This window comes from Adiantum capillus-veneris, chromosome 2 (genome assembly GCF_014529385.1).
Source record: "Adiantum capillus-veneris isolate H3 chromosome 2, ASM1452938v2, whole genome shotgun sequence".
Taxonomy (NCBI): Eukaryota; Viridiplantae; Streptophyta; class Polypodiopsida; order Polypodiales; family Pteridaceae; genus Adiantum; species Adiantum capillus-veneris.
This window is the reverse complement of record NC_140932.1, coordinates 169,753,156-169,778,336: the sequence shown is the minus strand read 5'-3', so window position 1 is coordinate 169,778,336 and position 25,181 is coordinate 169,753,156. Positions and strand designations below refer to the sequence as shown.

At 40.5% G+C, this 25,181-nt stretch overlaps 1 protein-coding gene across 2 annotated transcripts; it reads right to left on the bottom strand.

Moving 5' to 3' along the window:
- Positions 1-503: 503 nt before the first annotated feature.
- Positions 504-2,896, bottom strand: LOC147464059 (uncharacterized). Of its 2 annotated transcripts, none has more exons than XM_086530146.1 (2): positions 1,830-2,896; positions 504-732 (listed from the first exon to the last, which is right to left on the bottom strand). In XM_086530146.1, the coding sequence occupies exons 1-2, from the start codon at positions 2,754-2,756 to the stop codon at positions 649-651; spliced, it is 1,011 nt and encodes a 336-aa protein (XP_086386272.1). In that variant the 5' UTR covers positions 2,757-2,896; the 3' UTR covers positions 504-648. The 2 variants fall into 2 exon arrangements, with proteins under 2 accessions (XP_086386272.1, XP_086386281.1); XM_086530155.1 differs by having other exon boundaries at positions 504-704; positions 1,830-2,895.
- Between the last annotated feature and the right edge of the window lie 22,285 nt (positions 2,897-25,181).

Here is a 25,181-nt window from a genome sequence, read left to right as displayed (position 1 = left end):
CAATTCAAAAGAAAAGCTCGAGGTTCAAATAACACTATCTCTTTTTATTTTGAGAGTAAGAGAAGTAGCTTTCAAACAATTTTGATCAATTAAGAGTTCTAGAACCCAAATCTGCATCAAAAACAAGTGAATACCTCAATAATGATGAGTGCAAAATATGGACATTAGATCCAAATCTCAATAAGGAAATGAACTCAAGTACATATTTACATCTAAAGAGGCCAAATTACTCGGTCAAGAACATGCAAGAACCTCTTAACTCAATTGGTTTAAGGGTTTCCAGTTATCAACCAAAGCATTATGATATTCAAAAACAAGTTTCTAGATAGGTATTATATTTGATTGTCACGGACTCAAGAGTTGTCCACAATTGCAACCACTTAAGAAAAGATTCCATCAAGAGAAACCATCTAGGGAACGTCAAAAAAATGCTTCAAAATCTTTGAAAAGAACTGTCTACAATATAACTGATTGAATATAAGTAACCCAAGATACCCAAAAGCTTATTGAAAAAACACATTAGCCATTTATTGGAATGAATCATAGAAAAAAAGACTAAGCCAAGTGAAGAACTTTGCTTAATCATTAACCATTTTACAAAAGGCGACAAAAAAATGATAGTGCAAGGCCTCAATCGGATGACGAAGATCAAAGCTGCTCTGCACTCGCAAATTTGGGTCCTAGATCCCCCTTGGTGGGGGGCCCTGTGCAATATAGTGACAAGGTGGCAATCTACAAGACAATATCTCTCTCTCTCTCTCTCTCTCTCTCTCTCTCTCTCTCTCTCTCTCTCTCTAGTTCATCAACGTCCAAAACAATGAATACAATGTAACAATCTCTAGCCCACCTCTAAGACATAGATCTGCAAAACTTGGAGATACATAAACGAACAAAACATTCAAAGCAATCTGATGCAATCATCTTGGATTATTTCTTGAAGGTTAACTTTTGTACACGTTCAAAAATTATAGGGCTTGCATTACCCAAAATTCAAAAAAAATGGGAAGCAACAAAACTGCCACAAACAAGCAATTGGAGTAGAATGATAAAGCGCAACAACTTTTGTTGCTAATTTCTATCCAAACACATTCAATACAGTAGGTAGCTCACACAAGACATATAAGACGTTTTCTACATCACGCATACATTAAATGGTCATAGATACAACCAAGTGCCCATATATCCTACTTAGTACTCCCAATGGCCTCCTTAAGACCTTCACATGGCCACTGTCACGAGTTTAAAGGTGTTTAAAGGTCAAGTTTGTCTTGGAGGTTGCTATACCAATAGAGAAACCTCTGCTTTACAACCCAAGAATTTTGATTACAAGAAATCTTGAGCATAGATCACACAAAGTAATTACACCTAAAGAGCACCAAGCAAGTGTTGAACCTTGACAAGCCTCACTGAGAATTCCATCATTGTCATAGAACTTCCAAAAAAGCAACATAAATACATTTGTCATAGAACTTCCAGAAAAGCAACATGCAATCACTATGTAATAATTGAAAAGAGTCGGAACAAATGCATCCAGTATGTCTTTGAAATATCAACCATAGTGACCTAGTACAAGAAACGAGAACGAGACCGGCAAGGCCATCACAGACAGACACGGCTTGCTCATTTCACTGGAACGGTTATGAAACTGCTTTTTAAAGGTATATTGAGTATAAAACATTTGAAACTGCCTCTCAATTATGTGTATGCACAACAACGTGACCCACTGCATCCTTATAAACCAAAAGTTTTCAGGCAAGATAAGGATACTAATAGAAATTATCCCTACATACAATACAAAGAGGAATTCATTCTGCATTTAAATTGCTAACCTTGCTCTGGTTTGAGGCCGAGAAGAACTCTGCTATCTTTCTTGTTCCGGCTGGTGGAGCAAGCAACGGCTTCTTTGCTGTCTTGGACTTCTTATTGGAGTGGCCCTTCACGTTCACATTCTCATCAGGGGCATCATCTGCACCATCACTGCTATCTGAGTCGTCCTCCTCCTTACCCTGATGTAGCACATCATTGAGAGCCTCTGCAAGGAATTCCTCAATGCGTGATTCGCTTTTGACAGCATTCTTTACATCCTCAATTCGTATCGTTTTGTGCTTTTTCTTAAGTGCAGAGGCATGGGCAGCCATCGCTAGATGCTCGAGGAATAGCTGTGAAGCATGCGCAATCAGACTGCTTGCTTCGGCTGCAACCACGTGAATCTCCTTGTCTAGCTTAATGATTCGTTTCACTCTGGCAAGAGGGAAGGCCATTCCCCCACTCTCTGGCAATCCGTTACCTTCACCTTTCTCATTACCGTGAGCATCTTCAGCTTCATCTGTGCAAACATCTGCATCTGTCATGCATTGTTCCTCAACCTCAGCATTCGCAGGCTCGATCACCTCCACCTGCGAAGGGAAGCTTGGTATTGCACCCACCTTGTCTCCATTTCCATCGGAACTTCCCCTGACACGGGATTTCTTCGTACGAGCTTGGTCTGCTTTGGAAGCTTGAGCCTCAAGCCCGCCGCTGCCAGAAGATAGAGAGAGATCCACGCATGAGACGCAGGGAGGAGAGGGGTCCTTATATCTCTGCTTCTCTTCGTCAGAAAGAGATCGCCATAGCTCGCTGAGGGCTTTGGCGAGTGCAGGGGCCGAGACAGATTGCCCAGCATCTTTAAGGCGAGCTTTTGTTAGCTCTCTGTGTTGTTTGCAAAAAGAGAAATAAGCAGAGGTCTTCTTGGCTTTAGGGGCTTCGACAGACACCATAGCTCGCAAGCTTGTACTGTCAGAGACGAGAGTTTAAGCGGGTTCCATTGGCGGCAACGGTTTTCAAACCTAGGCACTCACACATGGCCCGTGTCCATGTAGGCAACAGCTGGGCGGAGATAACACGGTCCTACTTTACAAAGGGCCCTTGAAAGGGGTAATCTGAGATCTCGATTCTCTTGTAATGAACACACAGGTGCCACAACACCGGCCAGCCCGCTTAGGAAAGGGCCGTGAGCCCACGTGGAATGTGCTCTTTTGTTATTCGGAGGTTGAGAAGAATTGCTTGACCTCCATAGCTACAACTTTCACCTTGAACTTTACATGCGTCTCCCTATTCTTTGTTGATCCTCACGGTCGCCCCACAAGTGCTCAAGACTTGTAATAGCCACAATCGACCATCTCAATAGCTAGCCCAATAGAGGCCGGAAGGGACCTTGTGCTAAAGCTATGTGTGGTGGAATTGAGTTTGTGAACGTTGTGGCTATTGTTGCGGTTATTGTGAGTTGCATGTCAAGTGAATGTGAACTCAATAGACGTTATAAAAAGTGTTTCAAGGGTGAACTGAGTGTTCATGTGCATTGAAGATTTTGTGAGTGTATGTGATGCCCGTGTGGACTAAATGTGGACTCAATAGACATTGTGATCCATGTGTTCATATGTGAATAGTCTTTGAAGTTTGTTGGCAAGAGGCCACAATATCCAATTTATCGGTGTGACTTTTCTATATCAAATCACAAGAGCACACCAATGCCAAATGGTAGAGCAATTGCCTTGGAAAGAGTAGATTATGCAATAGGACCCCTTCATCTCATTTTGTTGGCACTGCGTGCAACGGGTGGGAGAGGTGAGGTCTTGCTTGTGCATTCCTTGCCGGGCTAGTGGACTTTGCGCGTGGGCCTCGATAATCGACGTCAGTGGTGGGAGGCACCTATTACGAGCGCGCTTATTAGCTTTTTGAATAGTGCTTATTATCCTCATAGTGTTCGTAAGTGCTTATCATCTCCTTGTTGAGTAGTAGACGCTTATTATCTCCTTGGAGAGGATTTTGTCCTTTTTATCTCCCTAGTGCAAGTAAGGGGATTGATCACTTGTTCGCTCTCCACACTCAGTATCGCGCTTATATAAGCTTCTTCAGTAAAATATACCTTGGGCTCTAGGAAGCGTTCTCACCGGGTTAAAGATTCGGGGGAGTACATGTACTATGGAAAATACGCAGGCAATGGCAGGGGGTTAGGGGTCGACCAAGGGCCAGTAACTCGAGGTCCTTCCATCCATTCCAAATGGAAGAGATCAAGAAGGCGGCAAGGCATAGCAGGACAGCCACCACATCTTTTGAGGAGACAAGGAGAGGTGCGTCAGACTCTGTCCCATCAATTAGAGAGCCTTTCAAGCTCTAAAGAAAATCATGTCACAAGTGGTTGAAGTGCATAATGTATGCACGGTATCAGTACTGTAGACATGTAGTAGTGTTAGTGTGTATACGCGCTTCACCAGGGGCACTTTTCTCCCACTGGGTTTTTCCCCCTGGACATCTGGTGTGAAAGGACACCTTATCTCTTAGGGTTTCATATAAGCTTTGTAGCTCTGAGTTTGTACACACAATTATTATTCCAATACAGAGAGAGAGACTACAGAGATCTCGTACACAAGCTCTGTGTCTTCTCCTTCTCCATCTTCTTCCTACTCTGAGTTGCTGTCTTCCTTCTGTTTCCTGTTTCATCATCTTCAACAATTGGTATCAGAGCAAGGTGATTTCCAGAGCCTCTACTTGCGTTTTTGCGTCCGCGCGCGCAATCGCAGTTTTCAGGCAGTTTTCGGAAAATTTGTTCGTGGGAGCATCCTCGACGTTCCGGGAGTATTCTGAGCAGGCGACATGCGGTTTTACCCCCCTTTCGAAGCCGTTCGAGCCCTCAGAATTTCGTTCTGAGCAGCGTAGCAGAAGTTACTTTTCGGAGGCGTTTAGATCAAGAGGGTGTGCTTTTTGACAGATTTTCTTCAGGTAAACAGTTCTTTTGGGAAGCAGCTTGTCTTAGCTTTGTGCTGAGATTTTGTGTAGAGTTTTGCTTGCATTGGAGAGGAGATTTGTGAATCTCTTGGAGGTTCTTTTGCTCTCTTGTGTGCATCTACAGTATGGCTCAATCTACGGAGAAAGAGATTTTTGGTGCGTTTACATCCGAAGACAAATTGGATGGTACCAACTATTCTCTTTGGTCTTTTATGGCCAAAAATGTTTTGGTTGGTAAAGGATTGTGGGATTATGTATCTGGAGATGAAGTTCGTCCAGGTAGCATTGCACCTGCCACGCCTGGTCGTGGTGCAGCTGTTGGTGCAGGACCCTCACAAGTCACTCCAGAGCAAAAGAGATGGGATACTAAAGATGCACAGGCTATGGCTGTGATTGCCTTAACCATAAAGAGGACAATCACACCACATATCAGATCTTGCAAAACTTCTGAGGATGCTTGGAACACTCTGCAAGCTATGTTTGGAGGAAGAAACGCTGCCAGAATAGAGTTTTTGAAGAAACAACTTGACAAAATACAGATGGACGAAGGTGACGATATTGTCGAGCATCTTACAAAAATCAGGGATCTTAAAGAGCAATTGCTTAGCATTGATGAAGTGATTCCAGAGAAGGACTTGGTTTCCAAAACACTCAATTCACTACCACCATCTTATTTGACTTTTCAGACTTCTTTGACTCTGTCTTTGCGAGCTAATCCTGACCCTCTTCATTTTGAAGAGTTAGTGGCTTTGCTATTGCAGGAGGATCAATCACGTAAGAACAAGTCTTTACAGGTGGATGGTATGGATCATGCTCTTGTTGTACAGAACAAAAACAGGGGTAAAGAGAGTGCTCATCACTCCAAGTCTAGTGCAGGACAATCTTCAGAGAAGTCTAAAGGTGATTCCGACAAGTCCAAGAAGAAAGGTAAATGTCACTACTGCAAGAAACCTGGTCACTACATTAGTGAGTGTAAAAAGAGAATTGCTAAAGAAAAGAAGAAAGAGTCAAGTTTGGTTGTTTCAGCTTCTGGTGATTCTTCTACAGCTAAAGAAGAGTCTGCAAACTTTGTGCAGGATTCTTATGCTTTTGTAGTATGTTCAAATTTTTCTGCTTACAGTGTTGACAAGACACAAATGATTTGGTACTTTGATAGTGGTGCATCCAGGCATATTACTTCAAGGAAGGATTTGTTTTGTTCATTGGATGCAGCTCCAGCAGGAAAGAAGGTGACATGTGCAAATAATGCTTCTTATCCAATCAAAGGTGTTGGTAAGATTTTGATTACCATTTCAGATGGTTCAGATTTATGCTTGCCAGATGTCTTATATGTTCCAGGGATCAAGAAGAATTTGTTGTCTGTATCCTCTCTTGCAAAAAATGGTCTTCGGGTCATTTTTGAGGATGACAGATGTGTTGTACGAGATCGAGAGAATGGTTATTCTCTTATCACTACAGGTACGCTGGAAAATAGACTATTTGTGCTAGATCATTATGAAAAGCAGATTCAGGTATGTATTGCAGAAACAAAGACTCAGGCCATGCAGGATGCTGAGTTGTGGCATGCTAGATTTGGGCATGTTGGTTATGGCAGTTTGATGACTTTACAACGTCATAATATGGTGCATGATTTGTCTTTATTGGAGATGCCACCAAGACATGTATGTGAAGGTTGCGTTCTTGGAAAGATGCACAGATTTGCATTTTCGCAGGATGGTTCAGTTAGAGCGACACGAAAGTTGCAGCTTGTACACAGTGATGTATGTGGTCCTATGAGGACGCCATCTATAGGAAACAGCCTTTATTTTGTGACCTTCATTGATGACTTTTCCAGGTTTTGTTGGGTGTATCCACTCAAAGCAAAGTCAGACGTGTTTGCAGTTTTTCAACATTATGTCGCCATGGTTGAAAATGAAACAGGTTGCAAAGTACAGACTCTTCGTACCGATCGAGGAGGTGAATACATGTCAGGTGCATTTAAGGATTTTTTGGGAAAGAAAGGCATTAAACACCAATGCACTATGCCATACACACCACAACAGAATGGTGTTGCAGAAAGGAAGAACAGGTCTTTAATGGAGACAGCTAGATGTATGCTCAAGGCTAAGAGTTTGCCTCATAAGCTATGGATGGAGGCAGTTGCTTGTGCAGCACATGTTTTGAACAGGTGTCCTACTCGTGCCTTGAAGACCATTACTGCATATGAAGCTTGGTATGACAAAAAACCTTCAGTCAGTTATCTTCGTGTTTTTGGTTGTCTTGCTTATGCTCACATCCCTCAGCAGTTACGTGGGAAGCTTGATGAAAAGGCAATCAAATGTATATTTGTGGGGTACAGTAGTGGAAGTAAAGGTTATAGACTTTACAATCCTGCTACAAACAAGATTTTTGAAAGTCGTGATGTAATTTTTGCAGAAACTACTGCTCAACCTATGGTTGCTTTTGATGTACCTCATATGCAGACACATGATGTATTTGAAGGTTTGCTTCCTTCTTTTGTGGAGAATCAAGAATCACAACAGGTTGATAATCTTGATCAATCTTTTGATCAGCATGTGACACCTCATGATGTAGAGGAAATTGTGCGTGAAGAGCAAGAAGTTCTCAGGGAAGAAAGAACCTTGCCTAAATGGGTTCAGAAAACTTTGCAGGATAGCAAGTTGGATGCACCGTTGCCACGGAAAACACGTGCTGGTACTACTTTTGGCAGAGAGCAAGTAGATTTGGTTTGCTTTAGCACTCTTTGTGATGCAGATGAGCCTGATTCATTTGAACAAGCTTTAGAGTGTGTTCAGTGGAAAGATGCTATGCAGCAAGAAATTGATTCTATTCATAAGAATCATACATGGGATCTAGTGGACTTGCCTACAGGTAAAAAGCCTATTGGTACAAAGTGGGTTTTTAAGGTAAAAAGGAAACAAGATGGTACTGTTGACAGGTACAAAGCAAGGCTTGTGGCAAAAGGCTATGCGCAACAGAAAGGCATAGATTATGATGAAACCTTTGCTCCTACTTCTCGTGCGTCCACAGTTAGATCACTAGTTGCAATTGCTGCTCATCATGGTTGGAAAGTGCATCAGTTGGATATCAAAACTGCTTTTTTGAATGGTGATTTGCAGGAAGAAGTTTATGTAAGTCAACCAAGTGGTTTTGTTGTAAAAGGTCAAGAGCAAAAGGTATGTAGATTGCGTAAAGCTTTGTATGGTCTCAAACAGGCTCCAAGAGCATGGTATGAGAAGATACATACTTATTTGATTGGCCAGGGATTTCAAAATAGTCCAGCAGAAAGTACTTTGTATGTTAAAAAGAGAGATGGAGTTCTCATTATGCTAACACTTTATGTGGATGATATGCTTCTTACAGGCAATACTGCAGATGAAATTGAAGCGTTTAAAGATGCTTTGAGAAAAACCTTTGAGATGTCTGATCTTGGTTTGCTACATTATTACTTGGGTATTCAGTTTGTGCAATCAGAGGATGGCATATACATGTTGCAGGCAAAATATTTGCATAAAATTTTGGACAAGTTTGGTATGCAAAATTGTAAGCCAATCTCTACACCCGTAGAAACTGGATCAAAGTTGAGCATGCACGATGCTGGAGAACCTTTTGATGTACATACTTATGCAGCAGCGGTTGGTTGCTTGATATATTTGGCAGGCAGCACTCGTCCAGACATTCAATTTGGGGTTTCACAAGCAAGCAGATTTATGCACAGCCCAGGTATGCATCATTGGCAGGCTGTGAAGCGCATACTTCGTTACCTTTCAGGTACCCCTAATCTTGCCATGTTCTTTCCAAGGGGGGATATGTATGGAAAGCACAGTTCTATGCAGCTTCTTGGTTACAGCGATTCAGATTGGGCTGGTGATTTTGACACACGACATTCCACAAGTGGCAATTGTTTTTTCTTGGGAAATGCATGTATATCTTAGCTAAGCAAGAAGCAACCCACAGTGGCTACATCAACTTGTGAAGCTGAGTACAGGGCAGCTTTCACGGCAACAGTTGATTGTGTATGGATACGCAGGTTATTGGCAGATCTTTGTGAGTGTCAACAGGCACCCACTACCATTTTCACTGACAGTCAGAGTGCTATGGCAGTTGCAAGGAATCCAGTATTTCATGCAAGAACAAAGCACATAGAGGTTCACTACCACTATGTCAGGGAAAGGCTACATGCAGGGGAGATCACACTAACTTACTGTCCTACACAGGATAACATTGCAGATCTATTTACGAAGGCGTTATCACGAGAAAAGTTTGAAGCTTTCCGAAAAGCTTTGGGCTTACTCTCATACACATGATGATCTGCTACCTTGTACGGATTCACACTATCACTACAGGGGGGATTTGTAGACATGTAGTAGTGTTAGTGTGTATACGCGCTTCACCAGGGGCACTTTTCTCCCACTGGGTTTTTCCCCCTGGACATCTGGTGTGAAAGGACACCTTATCTCTTAGGGTTTCATATAAGCTTTGTAGCTCTGAGTTTGTACACACAATTATTATTCCAATACAGAGAGAGAGACTACAGAGATCTCGTACACAAGCTCTGTGTCTTCTCCTTCTCCATCTTCTTCCTACTCTGAGTTGCTGTCTTCCTTCTGTTTCCTGTTTCATCATCTTCAACAAGTACCACCGGCGCTAGTAAAAAAATAGCTTGCAGCAGCGGCCAGTTCGTCTTTGGTGTTTGGCTTTATAGGTAGGGTGTCATCACAGATAGAGCTCATCACCAGCCCGACGGTCTTCAACCATGGCAAAATAATTGACTATGCCCATTATCTAACCAAAGGAGTCTACACTGTTCAGTTCAACGACCCCATTGTAACTGAAAGAATCCTAGCCAAAAGCTCGTTGTACCTTAACCGCTCCCTAGTTTGCATCTTACCATGGAACCCAACCTTCAAATCCCCAGTGGCCTTCAAGGATTTGTGCCCCGTGTGGGTTAATTTCCTCAACTTACCAATTTGGTTGTGGGATCATCTCAGAGACCCTGCAAGCACCTTGGGTATTCCTTTGTTCATACCAGCACAGAGAAAGTTGGGGACCATGGCAAATAAAGTGTGCATTGCTGGGATGTCTGTAAACCTCCTCCAAAGAGCATGGTAATTAATGTAGGTGCAGCTCTGAAAGTGATTCCTCTTACATTTGGTATGTTCTTTGGAGCATGTTTTAAGTGCAATGGGTTCGGCCACTTTGCTAGTGAGTGCCATCTAAATGGTACTAGGGAAGCTAAAGAGGATAATACAGAACAGGCAAAAGCAACAGCACTCAAAGAACCATCAGTGTCCAACATGGAAGTGGAGTTGCAAAGTAAGGAGAAGGTGGGAGAAACAATGTCTGGCAAGATGGGCACTCAGGAGGACACTCCCCAAGAACATTTGGTTGTTGAGCCGAACCCAAATGTTAATAGCAGCCAAGCCACACCAAGGTTACAATTTGTCGCATTCCCTATGACCAAACCTCCCATGAAGACTCGCCAAAAAATTGCCTTGCCCCCGGTCCCTAGGTCGATGGATGAGGGCTGGCAGTAAGTCTCTGTAATCAAGTGCAAGCGAAAAAAAACATTGGCGTGGAGAAACTTCCACCTCAAGGAGAATCCTCCAAATAATCAAGAATTCCCCATTAACCTGGATAACGTCTTTGAGGTGCTTCAAGCCAAGAATCCGAAGGAATTTCTTACCTCAGAGCTATCCGCTTCTCAGCTAACTATGACAGAGGAGGATAGCAAAAGAGAGTCGGTGATGTACAGTACTCCAGACATGGAAGATTTTGTCCCACTCTTCCCATGATGGACGACCTACATATTAAGTCATAGAATGTGAAGGGCATAGAGTCTGAAAAATAAAGCACTTTGTTTTAGGAGGAGGTCAAAAGCAGCTACAAATTGTTGCCTAGTTCAGGAGCACCATCTTGGCGCTTATAATTGCAAGAAGCAGGCAATAGGGAATAAGTTCGTGTTCTATGGTGATGTCTCTCTAGGGTTTAGTGGGGTGATCTCCATTTTTTATAGGGAGTTGGAGCCTCAGGTTGTGTTTAACCACGCCTCAGGGAGAGTCCTTGGGATAAGGGTTAAGTGGGCAAACCAATTTTTTACCATTATCAACATCTATGCTCCTTGTGATGCTAAGGTGAGAGCCACTCTGGGTGGATCTGAGGGAGCAGCCTCTCGAAGGAGACTGGTGCATCATGGGGGATTTCAATATGGTAGAAGCTCAAAAGGACAACACAGGATCGGCTAGTCTGCTAGTTGGTTTTGAAAAATCCAAATGGCAAGCACTGTGCGAGAAATGGGCACTGCTTGATTTGTGGATTGCACGTCCGTGGAGTAGCTCTCCTAGCTTGACATACACGAGCCTCCAATACGCCAACACGGTGTCCCATCTGGATAGGTGCTACATCTCCCGTCGAGTGGATTGGCTTCCCCCCTCTATGATGTTATGTATCGATACCTCCAAGAGTATGCCGGATCACTTTCCCCTTAAGTATCACATAGCCAGCACTAGTAGTGATGCTTGCTCCTCGGAGGGGAAAAAGAAGGAACTAGTATCAAGGGATCATCTCTTTAAGGACCCTCTCTTCAAATCATTCTCTAAGACAGCTCACTACAAACTAAGGCAGGATGATGTGTAAGTAGCAGACACTCGAGCTTGGCCCTCCTTTGTGAGTAGAATCCAAACAGCAATAAAACAAGCAGGGTCTAAAGTGAAAAAGGCTCAAGAGGTCACAAATGGGAGTTGAAAGAAGAAGTAGAGGAGCTCTCCAAAAAAAAAGCAAGAAGGAAGATCTCTTGAGGAAGAGCACAAAAGATGGCTAGAGGCCAAATCACGTCTCTCTAATTTGCAAGCTAAGGAGATCAATAAGACCTCGATCAAATATTGTGACTTTAAGCAAACCATGATTTGAAAAGACAGCTTTAAGAAGTAGAAGTGCAGCTTGATATGATGTGAGTATTTTCTTACAAGGAATGAAGTATGCTTGTTTAGAAAAACGGTCAATTACAGTCCAAATCATATCATGCTTGTGAATAGTGAGTGGAAGTCCAATAACAAAATCCATTGAAATATGTTCCCAAGTTTTTTCAAGAATAGGGAGAGGGTGTAAAAGTCCCAATTTCTTACATGTTGCTGCTTTGATCTTTTGACAAATCAAACAAGTTGAAACATATTGTTTAACATCAGGTTTCATTGTAGGCTAATAGAAATCACGACATAAGTTTTGAAAAGTAGCAACAAATCCTCTATGTCTAGCATAGGGTGGTTTGTGCAACTCTTCAATGATCAATGTACGAAAAGGTTTAGTTACACACAATTTTTGTTTGAAATAAAGAAATTTTTCTTGAATAGTGTATTCCAAAAATGTGTGCACACAGTTCTCAATTGTATGCAATTTGAACTCATCATCTTGCTCATAAGTGTAGCCCGTAATGGTTGATAGATTATTAAGAGAGGGTCTTCGACTCAAAGCATCAACTATAACATTTTCCTTACCAGGTTGGTATTGAATGTTGGGTTGAAAACTTTGAATGAAGACAGCCCACTTAATGTGTCTATCATCTATTAAGGGTTGAGACAATAAGTATTTGATACTCTGTTAATCAGTTTTGATGATTAAAATCAGCATCCATTAAATAATGTTTCCAAATTTTCAAGGCATGGACAACAACAGTCTAGTCTTTGTCATATGTACTATATTTTGTTTCAAACGGTTTAAATTTACGACTTTCAAATGCAAGTGGATGGTTATATTGCAGAAGGTCACCGATACATTTTCTACTAGCATCAGTGACTACGACAAAGAGTGGTCTATCAAAATTAGGAAATTGTAGTACTGGTACATTTATCAAAGCATTCTTGAGTGCATTAAAGGAAATTTCTTGCAAATCATACCATACGTAAGGAAAATTTTTCTTTAACAGGAGAGTGAGATAATCAAATTTGAAAGCAAAGTTACGTACAAACTTCCTGTAATAACTGCATAGACCAATAAAAGAACAAAGTTCATGCAATTTTTTGGGTCTAGGCCATGATTGAATGGCTTCAATTTTCTTAGGGTCTACATGTATTCCCTTGCCCGATACAATGTGTCTCAAATATTCAATTTCAGATTGGAAAAATGATCTCTTTTCAAGATTTAGATACAAGTGGGTGCAAGCAAAGAAAATACACGTGTTAAATTCTCTTTATGTTCTTGTTCTGATTTACTGAATACAAGAATGTTGTCAAAGAATAAAATCACAAAATCTTCATGGTTAATGAAAATTCTGTTCATCATGCGTGTGAAAGTGGCTTGTGCATTTGTTAAACCAAATGGCATGACAAGAAATTCATAATGTTTCGTTTGCGTTCTGAAAGCAGTTTTGTAGACATCTTGGTCAAACATTTTGACTTGGTGATACCCTGATTTGAGGTCAATTTTGCTAAAGATGTTTGCCCCTTTCAATTTGTCTAATAGATCATCCACTCTAGGATTAGGGAACCTATCATTGATGGTGATCTTGTTTAAAGCCGTGTAGTCAATACACATACGAAAAGTTCCATTTTTCTTCTTAACAAGAAGTGCTGGAGGTCGTATGGTGAACTACTAGGTCTTATAAGTCCTTGATCAAGCAAGTTAGTGATTTGAGTTTGTATCTCCATGTGTGCAGTAGGATTTACACGGTAAGGTGCTCTACAAGGAGGTTCACTACCCGGTATAATATCTATTTTGTGGTCTTTTGGGCATGAAGGTGGAATTCCAGGTGGTAGATCATGCATGAAACAATGCTTAAATTGTGAAAGAAAATCATCATGTGAGGAGTTATTGTTACCATATACATGTGGTAGTGATTTGTGTGAACACACTAGGACCACTGGGGCATTTTTTCCCTCTTTAGGAAGTTTTTCCCCCCAAGCATTGTATATACGCCCATCACTCTAGGGCTATCTATCTTTCCATTGCACACTAAGTAACACACTCTCTATTGTGTGCCTTGAGCTTCCTTCGTCTCCTCCAAGCTCTGTGTGTTTCTCTGCAACCCTAATTCCAACAATTGGTATCAGAGCCCCTCCTCCCATGCTTAGTCTCCAGCTGCTCCAGCACACGCCTGCTCACTTTCTCCGATTACAGTGAGCTTTGGCGAGTGTTCCCAGGTCAACAAATATTTTGGGTCAGCTCGTAGAGCTTGGTCTGCTTAGATTTCTGATTCGGGCTCATCTTGGCCTCCGTTTCCACTATACAGGCATGTATGCACGGGAAATTTCATCATTTAGTGCAGAATTTTTGTCAGTGCCTATTTCTGTATACCAGGTGCCTTACAATCTTCTACGGTTTGTGCTATATAGCACGAGTTGTTCTCGCTCCGTTTCTCCTATTTTCGGGCAATTTCACAACAGGTGCAACATTTACCATGGCTGACAACAACACAGATGTCTTCAAGATGTTTGTTGCTGAGGACAGGTTGGATGGGGTAAATTACCCTATGTGGGCTTACATGATGCAACATGTTCTTGTGTCAAAGGGTGTCTCGAATATTGTGCGGAGCATTGATGTACATCCTAGTTCTAAGGATGCAGGCGATGTTGAGGATGTTGCAGGTCTTGCTACAAGGATTGCTGCTATTAGAGTTGTTTTGCCTACGGTAGAACAAGCTTGTTGGGATGTAAAGGATGCGCAGGCTCATGCATTGATTGCGTTGTCTATGAAGTGCACCATTGTTCCTCACATTCGTTCAGCAAAATCTGCAAAACATGCTTGGGATATTTTGGTTGGTCTTTATGCAAGTCACAACAATGAGGCTAAAATTGCTTTGCTGCGTAAATATCTGGAGTCGAAGATTATGCATTAGGAAGATGATACGAACACTTTCCTTGCTAGTGTCAAGGATATCAATGAGAAACTTATTTCTGCAGGTGAAGTCATTTCAGATAGTTCCCTTGTGCAGACTGCTCTTGATGCCTTACCAGATTCTTACCAGACTTTTGCTAGTACTTGGAGACTTATGACCCAAGGAAATCCTGAAGTTGTCAAGTTTGGTGCATTATGCACATTGCTGTTGCAAGAGTCACTTTCTAGAAAAAACAGGACTAGGCAGCATGCAGTTGAATAGGCTTTTATTGCTTCTCAAATAAAGGGTGGTAAACATCAATACAGCCACTTCTTATGGTTCTGCTGCGAGCGGAAAAAATTATGTTCCTAATGCTTCTGCTGGGAAGCAATTCGTCTGAAAATTCTAGTGATAAGGGCAAAAAGAAAATGCATTGTCATTATTGTAAAGCTAATGATCACTTGATCAAGTCTTGTCCTAAGTTGAAGGCCAAAGAGGCTAAGAAGAAAAAGGGTGGTTCCGCTGCAAATGCTAGTTCCACTACAAATGCAGCCATTGTTGAGTCTTCTGTGAAAGGAGACTGTGTTGCTGATGTTGATGCAGAATGGGCTTTTAGCATAGAGTGCACTTATAATCCTGTTGTCCATGATGCATGCTTGTCAGTTGCTGCAGATTCACATGTGTGGTATTTCGACAGTGGTGCTACAAAGCACATTACCTCACATCATGAATTGTTCACCTCTCTCGAGTCTGTCCCTCATGGGAATTCAGTCACTTGTGCCGACAATGCCTCTTATCCGATTCAGGGAGTTGAAAAGATTGTGCTTACTGCTGCTAATGGCAGTTCTTTCACACTTGTTGATGCACTTTATGTACCCTGGATCAAGAAGAATCTCTTGTCTGTATCCGCACTTGCTAGACTTGGACTTGTAGGCAAATTTGTGGATGACAGATGTACAGTTCATGATCTCAGTTTTGGTGATGAAATTGTTGCATCTGGCCTTTTGTGTCGTGGGCTGTATAAGCTCACTTTGTATGACAAGTGTGAACAAAATTTTGCAAATGTTGTAGTGCTATTTCAGATGCAAAACTTTGGCATGCACGTTTTGGTCATCTGAATTTCGCCAGTTTGCTGCGTTTGTAGAAATCTGGTATGGTTTCTTCTTTGCCGCCTCTTGAAGCACCTATCAAACATGTTTGTGAAGGTTGTATTCTGGGTAAAATGCAACTTTCTAAGTTTCCAAAGGATGGTTTAGTTAGGGCCACATGCAGGTTGCAGCTTGTGCATAGTGATGTTTGTGGGCCCATGCAAACTCCATCCTTGGGCAATTACCTGTACTTCGTGACTTTCATTGATGATTACTCACAGGCATGCATAGGTATTTCTGCTTAAAGCGAAGTCCGAAGTTTTTATGTGCTTCAAACAATTTCTGGCTATGGCTGAAAATGTATCAAAATGTACTATGGGCACCCTCCGTTATCGATCGAGGGGGGGAGTATATGTCTCATGAATTTAATGCATTTCTGGCTAGTCGTGGGATAAAACACCAATGTACAGTGCCTTATACACCTCGACAAAATGGTGTTGCTGAGAGGAAAAACAGGACACTTACGAAAATGGCACGATGTATGGTCAAAAGCCAAGCTTTGCCACATTCTTTTTGGCTTGAGGCCATCATGTGTGCCACTTATGTACTAAACAAGTGTCCTATAAAATCTTTGCAGTCTATTACTCCATATGAAGCATGGCATGATAGAAAGCCTTCTATTGAGCACATGCATGTTTTTGGCTATTTGGCATATGCTTTGGTGCCACAAACACAGCGAAGAAAATTGGATGATAAGGCTGTCAACTGTATTTTTTTGGTTATAGTGCTGAAAGCAAAGGTTACAAGTTGTATCATCCGCAAACAAAACAAATTCTGGTTTCATGGGATGTAGTGTTTGTGGAAGATTTTGTCAAGCCCTTGCTGTCATGTACTAGAGACAATAATGTAAGCTCACAGGACATTTATGACACCTTGTTGCCTCTTTTCAGTTGTGGAAATACGAATGTATGTTCTAATGAGGCAAATGTACAGCCTATGGGGGTTTCTGAAAATGTTATAGATCAGCCTATTGCTGATGCATATGTACATGATGTACTTGATGAGGAAAGGGATGAAAATGAGCAGGCTAGAGGTATGCCAAAATGGCTGGTGCACACTTTGCGTGACAATAAATCGGATGCACCTTTGTCTAGTCATACTCGTTCAGGCTCTCGCCATGCATCTTATGCATCAGATTTATGTTTTGGATGTGTCTAGCTTACATGATGTTGAGGAGCCTCTGTCTTTTGATGAAGCACAGAATTCAGAAAATTGGATGGCTGCCATGCAATCAGAATATGATGCACTTATAGAAAATGACACATGGAATTTATGTGATTTTCCTCCTGGCAAAAAGGCCATTGGTACGAAGTGGGTTTACAAGTTGAAATGCAAGCCGGATGGTGAGATCGATCGCCATAAGGCTCGACTTGTTGCAAAGGGTTATGCACAACAAAAAGGCATAGATTATAAAGAGACTTTTTCTCCCACTTGTTGTATGACTATTGTGCGTTTTCTATGTGCATTGGCAGCTCATTTTGGTTGGTATGTACATCAATCAGACATTATTACTGCTTTCTTGAATGGTGACATATTTGAGGAATTTTATGTAATGCAGCCTCACGGGTTTGTCATAAAAGGGCAAGAGGACAAAGTGTGTAGATGTAAGAAGGCTTTGTATGGGTTGAAGCAATCTCCTAGTGCTTGGTATGAGAAAGCTGACACTCATTTGGTCAAATGAGGCTTTCGTAACAATCCAACAGAAAGCACATTGTATGCAAAGCGTGAGGGTGATGTACTTCTCATTGTGGTTCTTTATGTAGATGATTTGATGATCACTAGACCAAATGAGAGACATATTGTTGAATTTAAGTCTGATTTGAATGCTACTTTCAAGATGAAAGATTTGGGGTTGTTGCATCATTATTTGGGCATACAGTTTAAGCAGTGTAATGGCGGTATTGCCTTGTGTCAGAAAAGTTACACAGAGAAATTGCTATGTAAGTTTGGACTTGAGGATTTCAAACCTATTGCCACTCCCATGGAAACAGGTTTAAAGTTGAGTCTACATGATGCTGGTGATCCTGCTGATTAACTCTTTACCAAACTGTTGTTGGCTGCCTCATTTATGTATGCAACACGAGGCCGGATATTCAATCTGCAGTCTCACAGGTCAGCAAATTTATGCATAGCCCAAGGTCTAAGCATTGGCAGGCTGTCAAGAGGATTTTTCTCTACCTTAGTGGCACTTTACATCTTGGCTTGTTTTATCCCAAGGGGGGATCATTGTTGCCAGACTTACATGCTTTTTTGGACTCGGATTGGGCTGGTTGTTTTGACATGCGAGTGTCCACAAGTGGTTTTTGTTTCATGCTTGGCAGTTCATGTATATCATGGTTGAGCAAGAAGAAACCTATTGTGGCCACTTCGAGTTGTGAGGCTAAGTACAGGGCAGTCTTCACAGCTACGATTGAGTGTGTATGGCTGAGACACCTTATGACTGATTTGGGTGTTGGATTTCTGTAAATAGGAAAATGAGAACTCACCCTAAGAGGGTCATGCAATAAGTAATGCGTTCCAGTTATAATTAAAGTGGGACTAAAGTGTAAAAGAGGGGCCTCTAATTTTTGGCACCAACAAATAATATCAAATATCAAATACCAAACTCCACAAGAGGTGCTGTGGAGTTTGGGATTGTAATCTTTAGGCCTTTCTTGTGTAGATGGCCTAAATCCCCCCCCTCTCTCTCTCTCTCTCTCTCTCTCTCTCTCTCTCTCTCTCTCATGCTATGCTATGTTATTCTGTGTATTCCATGATTCTACATCTCTTACAATTCCTCTTACACTCTTTCCTTGTCAACCTATTTTCTTGTGTGTGTTGTCACAGTCTAGGTGTGTGTGTGTACTTGAATTTGAAAGTGAAGGTGACCTGTTGATATTCAAGTTAATTGGCACAGGAATTCAAATTTTTGAAATATTTTCAAATTGACAACATCGAATTTGCGAACCACAAATTAATTGATCAATTAATTCCATTCATCAACCCTCAAGAACCGGTATGTCAAGTTTAAAAATCCAATTTGATGGCTAATTTTTGTGAATTACGAAGACGGAATAGCGAGAGTTTAAGAAGCAAGAGAATTTGAAGATATGGAAGAAGTGGAATTAGGAACTCGGATATCGCCGCTCCTTTATGGGAATTTTAAAGGACTGAGCTGGGCATAATAAGGAATAATACAAAGAAGCAAGAGGACTCAAAAATTTAAGGAATAGGTAACTCAAAATTCGCCATCAAATATAAAAAAAGAAAACTCCTGATTCCCAAAGGGCAGAAGAAGCATTGAACTTCGGATACCAAGCTTGCAAGCATTGAAGCCAGCTAACACTGTGGGAAATCGGGCTTACACAGGGTCTTCCCTTGCAGTCGACCTCCATAAAATCGTGCAAGATTGACATCAATGTGAGCGCCCTAGCCCGTGGACGAGTTCTCTCTCTTGCCTTGAGGTCCGAAGCGGCTTGCAAACGGCGCCATCTCCCTCTTTCCCCATATGCATTGTCGGCTCTGCTGCAGTTTGCTATTTCAAGCTTAGTTACCTCATGCATTCACATCCCCTGTTAGAATTAAACAGCCATAGTGGCTTATTGATAAAAGATCTAAAATATTGTGCAAGAATAAAATGACCGAGAGGATTATTATTTTTCGGCACCTCCTTCTCAACTCCCAGAATTCCAATCTACAAATCATCATGCACTCACTAATAGTAAAATCAAATAGATAGCACATAATTAGCCACCATTAAGCCAACTATCTCAATTGTAGTTAACCACATATAACAAGAAGGTGCCCAATCTAGTAACAATAATACACTTCTTGGAATCAAAATCTAATTACCAAAGCTTGAGAAAAATGGATTACAATGTGCTTCAGAATAGCCGCTCTTAGTCGTATGCTCAAAGCTTTTCCAAACTTTTTGATAATGATACAACCCAAAGTATACAACAAATTTGCTCAATATTTACAACTCCTCTCTTATGCAAAGCTTTTCCAGAAACATAGTGTGGTTAAAATCATGGCTTTATGATGGTGTAGATGACTAGAAGGGCACCTGTTGGGTAAGGCTGCTAATAGTTGAGCTAGCTACTAAGCTAAGAATTCATGACATTGAGATGGGGGATATGGTAAAAGCATATGGAGCTTTCAAAGGGCGCGAGGTCTTAGTCACTCCATTGATTGGAAAGTTAAGGCTCCATGTGCAAAGCTATGTCAATGAAGAACTCTCTCATCAAGCATGAAGATGTTATCCTAGGGTCACCATGGTTTGATCGAATTGCTGCCACTATGAAGTTTTTTAAGAGAAAAATCCTCTTTTCCTATAGAGGCAAGGATGGCGCACTTCATGTGAATAGTGTAGGCAACACTATATCCCTTGTACAACCTCAAACTTTAGACAAAGTAATAAAAAGTTTTCTTTCTTGTTGCATGGCTTTTGTCAAGGAGTCTAAGAAAGACACATGTGTTTCTAATGAAGTTAAAAATGAAACTAAAGAGGAGTTAGAATTAACTAGTTTCCTAAATGAGTTTCAAGATGTTTTTATGGATGATATTCCTAGGGATCTACCTCCCAAAAGAGGACAAGGTGATCATTCCATAGAAATTCTACCTGATAGTTCACTCCTAACAAGCCTCCTTATTGAGTCTCACCGGCCCAACAAGAGGAAATTATGAGGCAAGTGAGAGAACTTGTAGAAAAGGGATGGTTAGGCCTAGTTCATCTCCATTTTGTTCACCAATCCTACTAGTACGAAAGAAAGACAGTGCTTATAGAATGTGTGTGGACTATCGTGCAATTAATTAGATAACCATATAGTATAGATTTTCTATTCCCAGGATAGAAGATATATTTGATAAGTTACAAGGTTCTAGATACTTTAGAGATTAGATCTCAGAATTCGTTATCATCATATAAGGAATGTGCCTAAAGATATACATAAGACGGCCTTTTGTACAAATTTTGGCCTATATGAATTCTTGGTACTTTCTTTTGGACTTGCCAATGCACAAGCTGTCTTTAATCAAATGGTGCAAAGGCTCTTCAGACCTCATTAAAAAGTTTCACGGGAATGTTCCTCGATGACATTATCATCTACTCAAAGTTTATTGAGGAACATAAGCAGCATTTTCATGTAATATTTCAAGTTTTTTGAGGGACAATAAACTTTATATTAATCAAAACAAAAGTGAGCTTTTCTTAAACGAGATTCAATATCTAGGTCATATTATCTCCCAAGCAGGGATCTGAATGGACCCTGAAAAGTTGGATGTTATAAAAGGATGGCCTATACCAATAAATCTATATGGATGGAGAAGCTTTATATTAATATGTGTTGTATGGACTACAAAAGAGAATGAATCTTTTGAAACTCTCAAAGAGAACCTTACCTCTTAATCAAGATTAATATTACCAGACCTTTCAAAGCCTTTTGAAGTCCAATATGATGCTTATGGACAATGTCTTGGAGTTGTTTTGCTTCACGAAGGGTATTCCATAGCATACAAAAGTAGGAGATTGGATGACCAAAAAAAGAATCTAGGCATATATAAAAAGTAGCAGCTCTTTTAAATACCCTAGAGGCATGGAAGCATTATCTCCTAGGCACTCCATTTATTTGCGCATAGATCACCAAAGTTTGAAGTACTTTTGATGCAAAATAAATTAAGTGATTAAAAAATGAGGTGGGACAACTCTCTTTCACAGTTTAACTTTCATATTGCTCACATAGCTAGTAAGGACAACCAAGTGGCCAATGCTCTTTCACAAAGACCAAGTGTAAATTCTATATCACTAGCTACTCACAATGATCTATCCTTTATGATAGATGAGTACACTACGGATCTAGACTTCAAAGATGTAATGTTAGCCATTGCATTAGGATGGGAAAAAAGAGGAACCATACAATGTGCAAATGGTTATCTTCTCTATGGAAATATATTATGCATTACACATGGTTTACATGAAAAGGTTATATACTCATCTCATGTTCCACCCTATGCAGTTGAACATAGAGGTCCACCCTATGCAGTTGAACATAGAGGGATTCAAGATATTCTCAAGGGATTCGAGATGTACTTTTATTGGCCAACAATGAAGGCAGATAAATCATACTATATTTCCAAATTCATTGTATGTCAAAAGACAAAATATGATAGAGGGAAGCATCCTGGCGGCTTGCTTCAGTCATTGCCTATACCTGATTCCCCATGGGAAAGTATATCCATGGACTTCATCTTTGGATGCCAAGATTTATTCATGGGAATACAGGAATATGGACAATAGTAGACCAGTTTAGCAAGCAAGTGCAATTTATACCGATGAAAAAGACTATTAAAGCACACCATATGGCAACCCTCGTTATCTCGCAGGTCTTTAAGTACTTGGGCTTACCAACATCTATAGTATGCAATAGAGATCCAAGAATGATTAGAAATTTTTGGAAGGGTCTCTTTGAGAATCTAGCTACTAAAGTTGAATTTCTCCTCGACCACAAACGGATGGCCAAAGTGAGATAACAAATTCAACTATTATTGATCTTCTTAAAGCCTACGTTACAAAAGTAGATCAAAGAGATCGATGGGAAAAGTACTTATCCTTAGTCAAGTATGTGTACAATAACAATGTCCATACTTCTACAGGAAAGACACCCTTCAATGTAATTGAAGGAAGATCCAAAATCCCATCAATAGTCAAGACACTTGGAAAGATATTTGTTGCTAATGAGTATCGTAAAGAATCTTTTCAAAAGATCCATCATGCATCAGAAGAAAAAGGTTGTTGTTGATAAGCATAGGTGACCCTTGATCTTCAAAGAGAATGATTGGGTATTACTCAAGTTTTCCAAAGCATGCTTAAGCCATTCTACATGCAAGGGGACAAGGACGCCCAACAAGTCACCAAAAACATCATGCTAAGTTAGCAAAAAGATATTATGTCCCATTTCAAATTCTCAAGTCTATCACTAAAACAACTTATAAGTTGAGGTTATCTACCACTTTGGTTGATTCATAATGCCTTTCATGTGAGCCTTTTGAAACCTTATAAGGGTAAGCCACCCAAAGAGCCGATAATTGAAGGACCGCTTGAGTTTGAAGGTCAATAAGAGATCATGTAGCCAAAGAGCATTCTATGACATGAGGACAAGGTTTTAAGACCCAATAAGACTATCCAAAGATATATTGTCAAATTTAAGAACTATCCTTTTGAAGATGCAAGGTGGATACAAGACATCCAGCTAAAGGATAATGTAGACCTTGTAAATACTTACAAGATAAAAACTAAAATATGAACAAGTATGTTTTATAATGATTTTTTTCTTATTTTGACTCTTTCTTTTAAATATTCATAAGTTTTAAGTGTATGCATACCATTGACGAAGGAAATTTGGAATGGCGGCCTCTACACCAAAACAAACTCCATTGCGCCACAAGGGAAATGAGATGAGGGCACCACCTAGTCTTGGAAGCGTGGACTAGGACCGCTACACAAAGAGAGAGAGAGAGAGAGAGAGAGAGAGAGAGAGAGAGAGAGAGAGAGAGAGAGAGAGAGAGAGAGAACTATCACTATGAATGAAGCATTAACCTTAGTGTGTGTACAAGGAATGGATAACTTCAAGCACTCCCAACACAAATAGCATGTAGATTACTAAACAACAACTCAAGAATTAGCCAAAATCACATCAAGCACTCTCACACACACATAAAAGATCTCTCTTAATTAACATAAGTAAGAGGAGGGGAGGTTACTAGCATAAAACAATTTGCACTCTAGAATGTGCAAGAATAGAGTGAATGAATGAGCTTTATGGGCTCATGATGAGTGATACAAAGACTCAATGGGGCTGAGGGATACTTGAAATTACAAAGGGGGGGACCTCTTTATATAGGAAAGAGAGTGATTAGGAGTGAGGTTAAGATCCAAGTGCAATTTGTACAAATGAAGCTTGATTAGGGACATTCAACCAATGAAGAAGCTCCTTCCAAGTGATTTGTTGACCAATTTGCAACTAATTGGCTCCATCATCACTTGTGTTGTCTTCACTCCTTCCTCCATAGCTTGAGTCCAAGAGCTTCCTTATTTTAAAATGTAAAGAATCTACATAAAATCAATGCATATCTAGTAATAATAGAAAGGGGTTGAATGAGAACTTATGAATTACAACAAGATTAAGCATGATGAGAGAGGTGATTAGAAAAGGAATTTGTGATGGTTTTTTGAGCTTGAGAGACAGGAGGAAGGAGGGGAGGGTGAGAAGACTAATGGATGATTTTTAGAGAAGGTCTCAATGTGGAAAAGGAAGGGTGTGTGTGTAAAGGTAGAGGGGGTGGTCTCCACCACAGTTGAAAAAACTGGCGTCCGCCATTTTGGCCATATCTCCTAGACCGTAGATGCAAAAATTATTAAAAAAAATATGGTCAAAATCTCCAACTCATCAGCTACAACTTTGATGCAGACAACTTTTCTTGGATCGGAGTGGAAGTATTTTTTTAAAATCCAGCAAAATCATGTGTCTATTTCTTTCCTTTACCAAGTCTTCCACTTGGGTCCCATCTGTTTGAATCATCATATGGCTCCAAAGCCATGATGATATGAGCCACTCATGACCCTTGAATCATGGGTGCATGGCTCCACAACCACATCATATCTTTTCTTTTCACATTTACATATTTTCCCTTCCCTTTACCACTAGGTTCTCCCTCTACCTTTCACCTCCAGTGAACTAGTCAAGAAAAAATTCCCATCAAATCATTTTTTGAATTTTTCCAAGAGGTTGTTCTCACTCTTTCTTTTATTGTAAACCTCTAGAAGCAAGGAAAACCAAAAAAATATAGTAAACAAAAAGTTGTGATAGGCTCGGATCACCATGAATCATGCTTGCGGAAGGTTAGTCTCTCAAGCTTCTAGTAGACCTTGCCAATCTACTAAGAAAGATGATTAGGGCTAAGTAAAGACATGCTTGCAATAGCTAAGCCTTCCAAGCACCAAGTGGATTCAGTCATTATTGTGGAAGAATGTCGATGAGTAAAAAGGGATCCTCTACCCGAAGCAACAGGACTAGCTATGACTTTATTTTCCCTACTCCATAGTCGACAATGACTATGATTTCAAGAGAGAGATAATGTCATGAAAATCAGTTTCTAACCTTCTAAAAGTATTTTTTATATTAATTTGGCCATTTAAGTCCAGAGAATATAAAAGAGAACAAGTGAAGTTGATCTAAGTGCTTATGGACCAACCCGATCAACGGCTTGGGACCAAAATGGGAGGAGCCCATAAAAGAGAAAAGGTAATTGCAATTTAGTTTTCTCGCTCATAGGTATAGGTCAAGGAAGGATAAATATATCCTGAGAAGCCTTGATCAAAGGTAACAAGAAAAGGAGATGACCTAGACCAATTATAGGAGTCTAAAAATGCAAAGCAGTCGTGCTAAGTTCAAGTAATCTAAATAACTCTTTAGACTCCAAATATG

Excerpts from the sequence above, each read along its gene's own strand:
- LOC147464059 (XM_086530146.1), bottom strand. The coding sequence starts at position 2,756 with ATGGTGTCTGTCGAAGCCCCTAAAGCCAAGAAGACCTCTGCTTATTTC. Across the intron at positions 733-1,829 it reads CGGCCTCAAACCAGAGCAAG|ATTGCCACCTTGTCACTATA; the intron begins GTTAGCAATTTA and ends ATTGTCTTGTAG.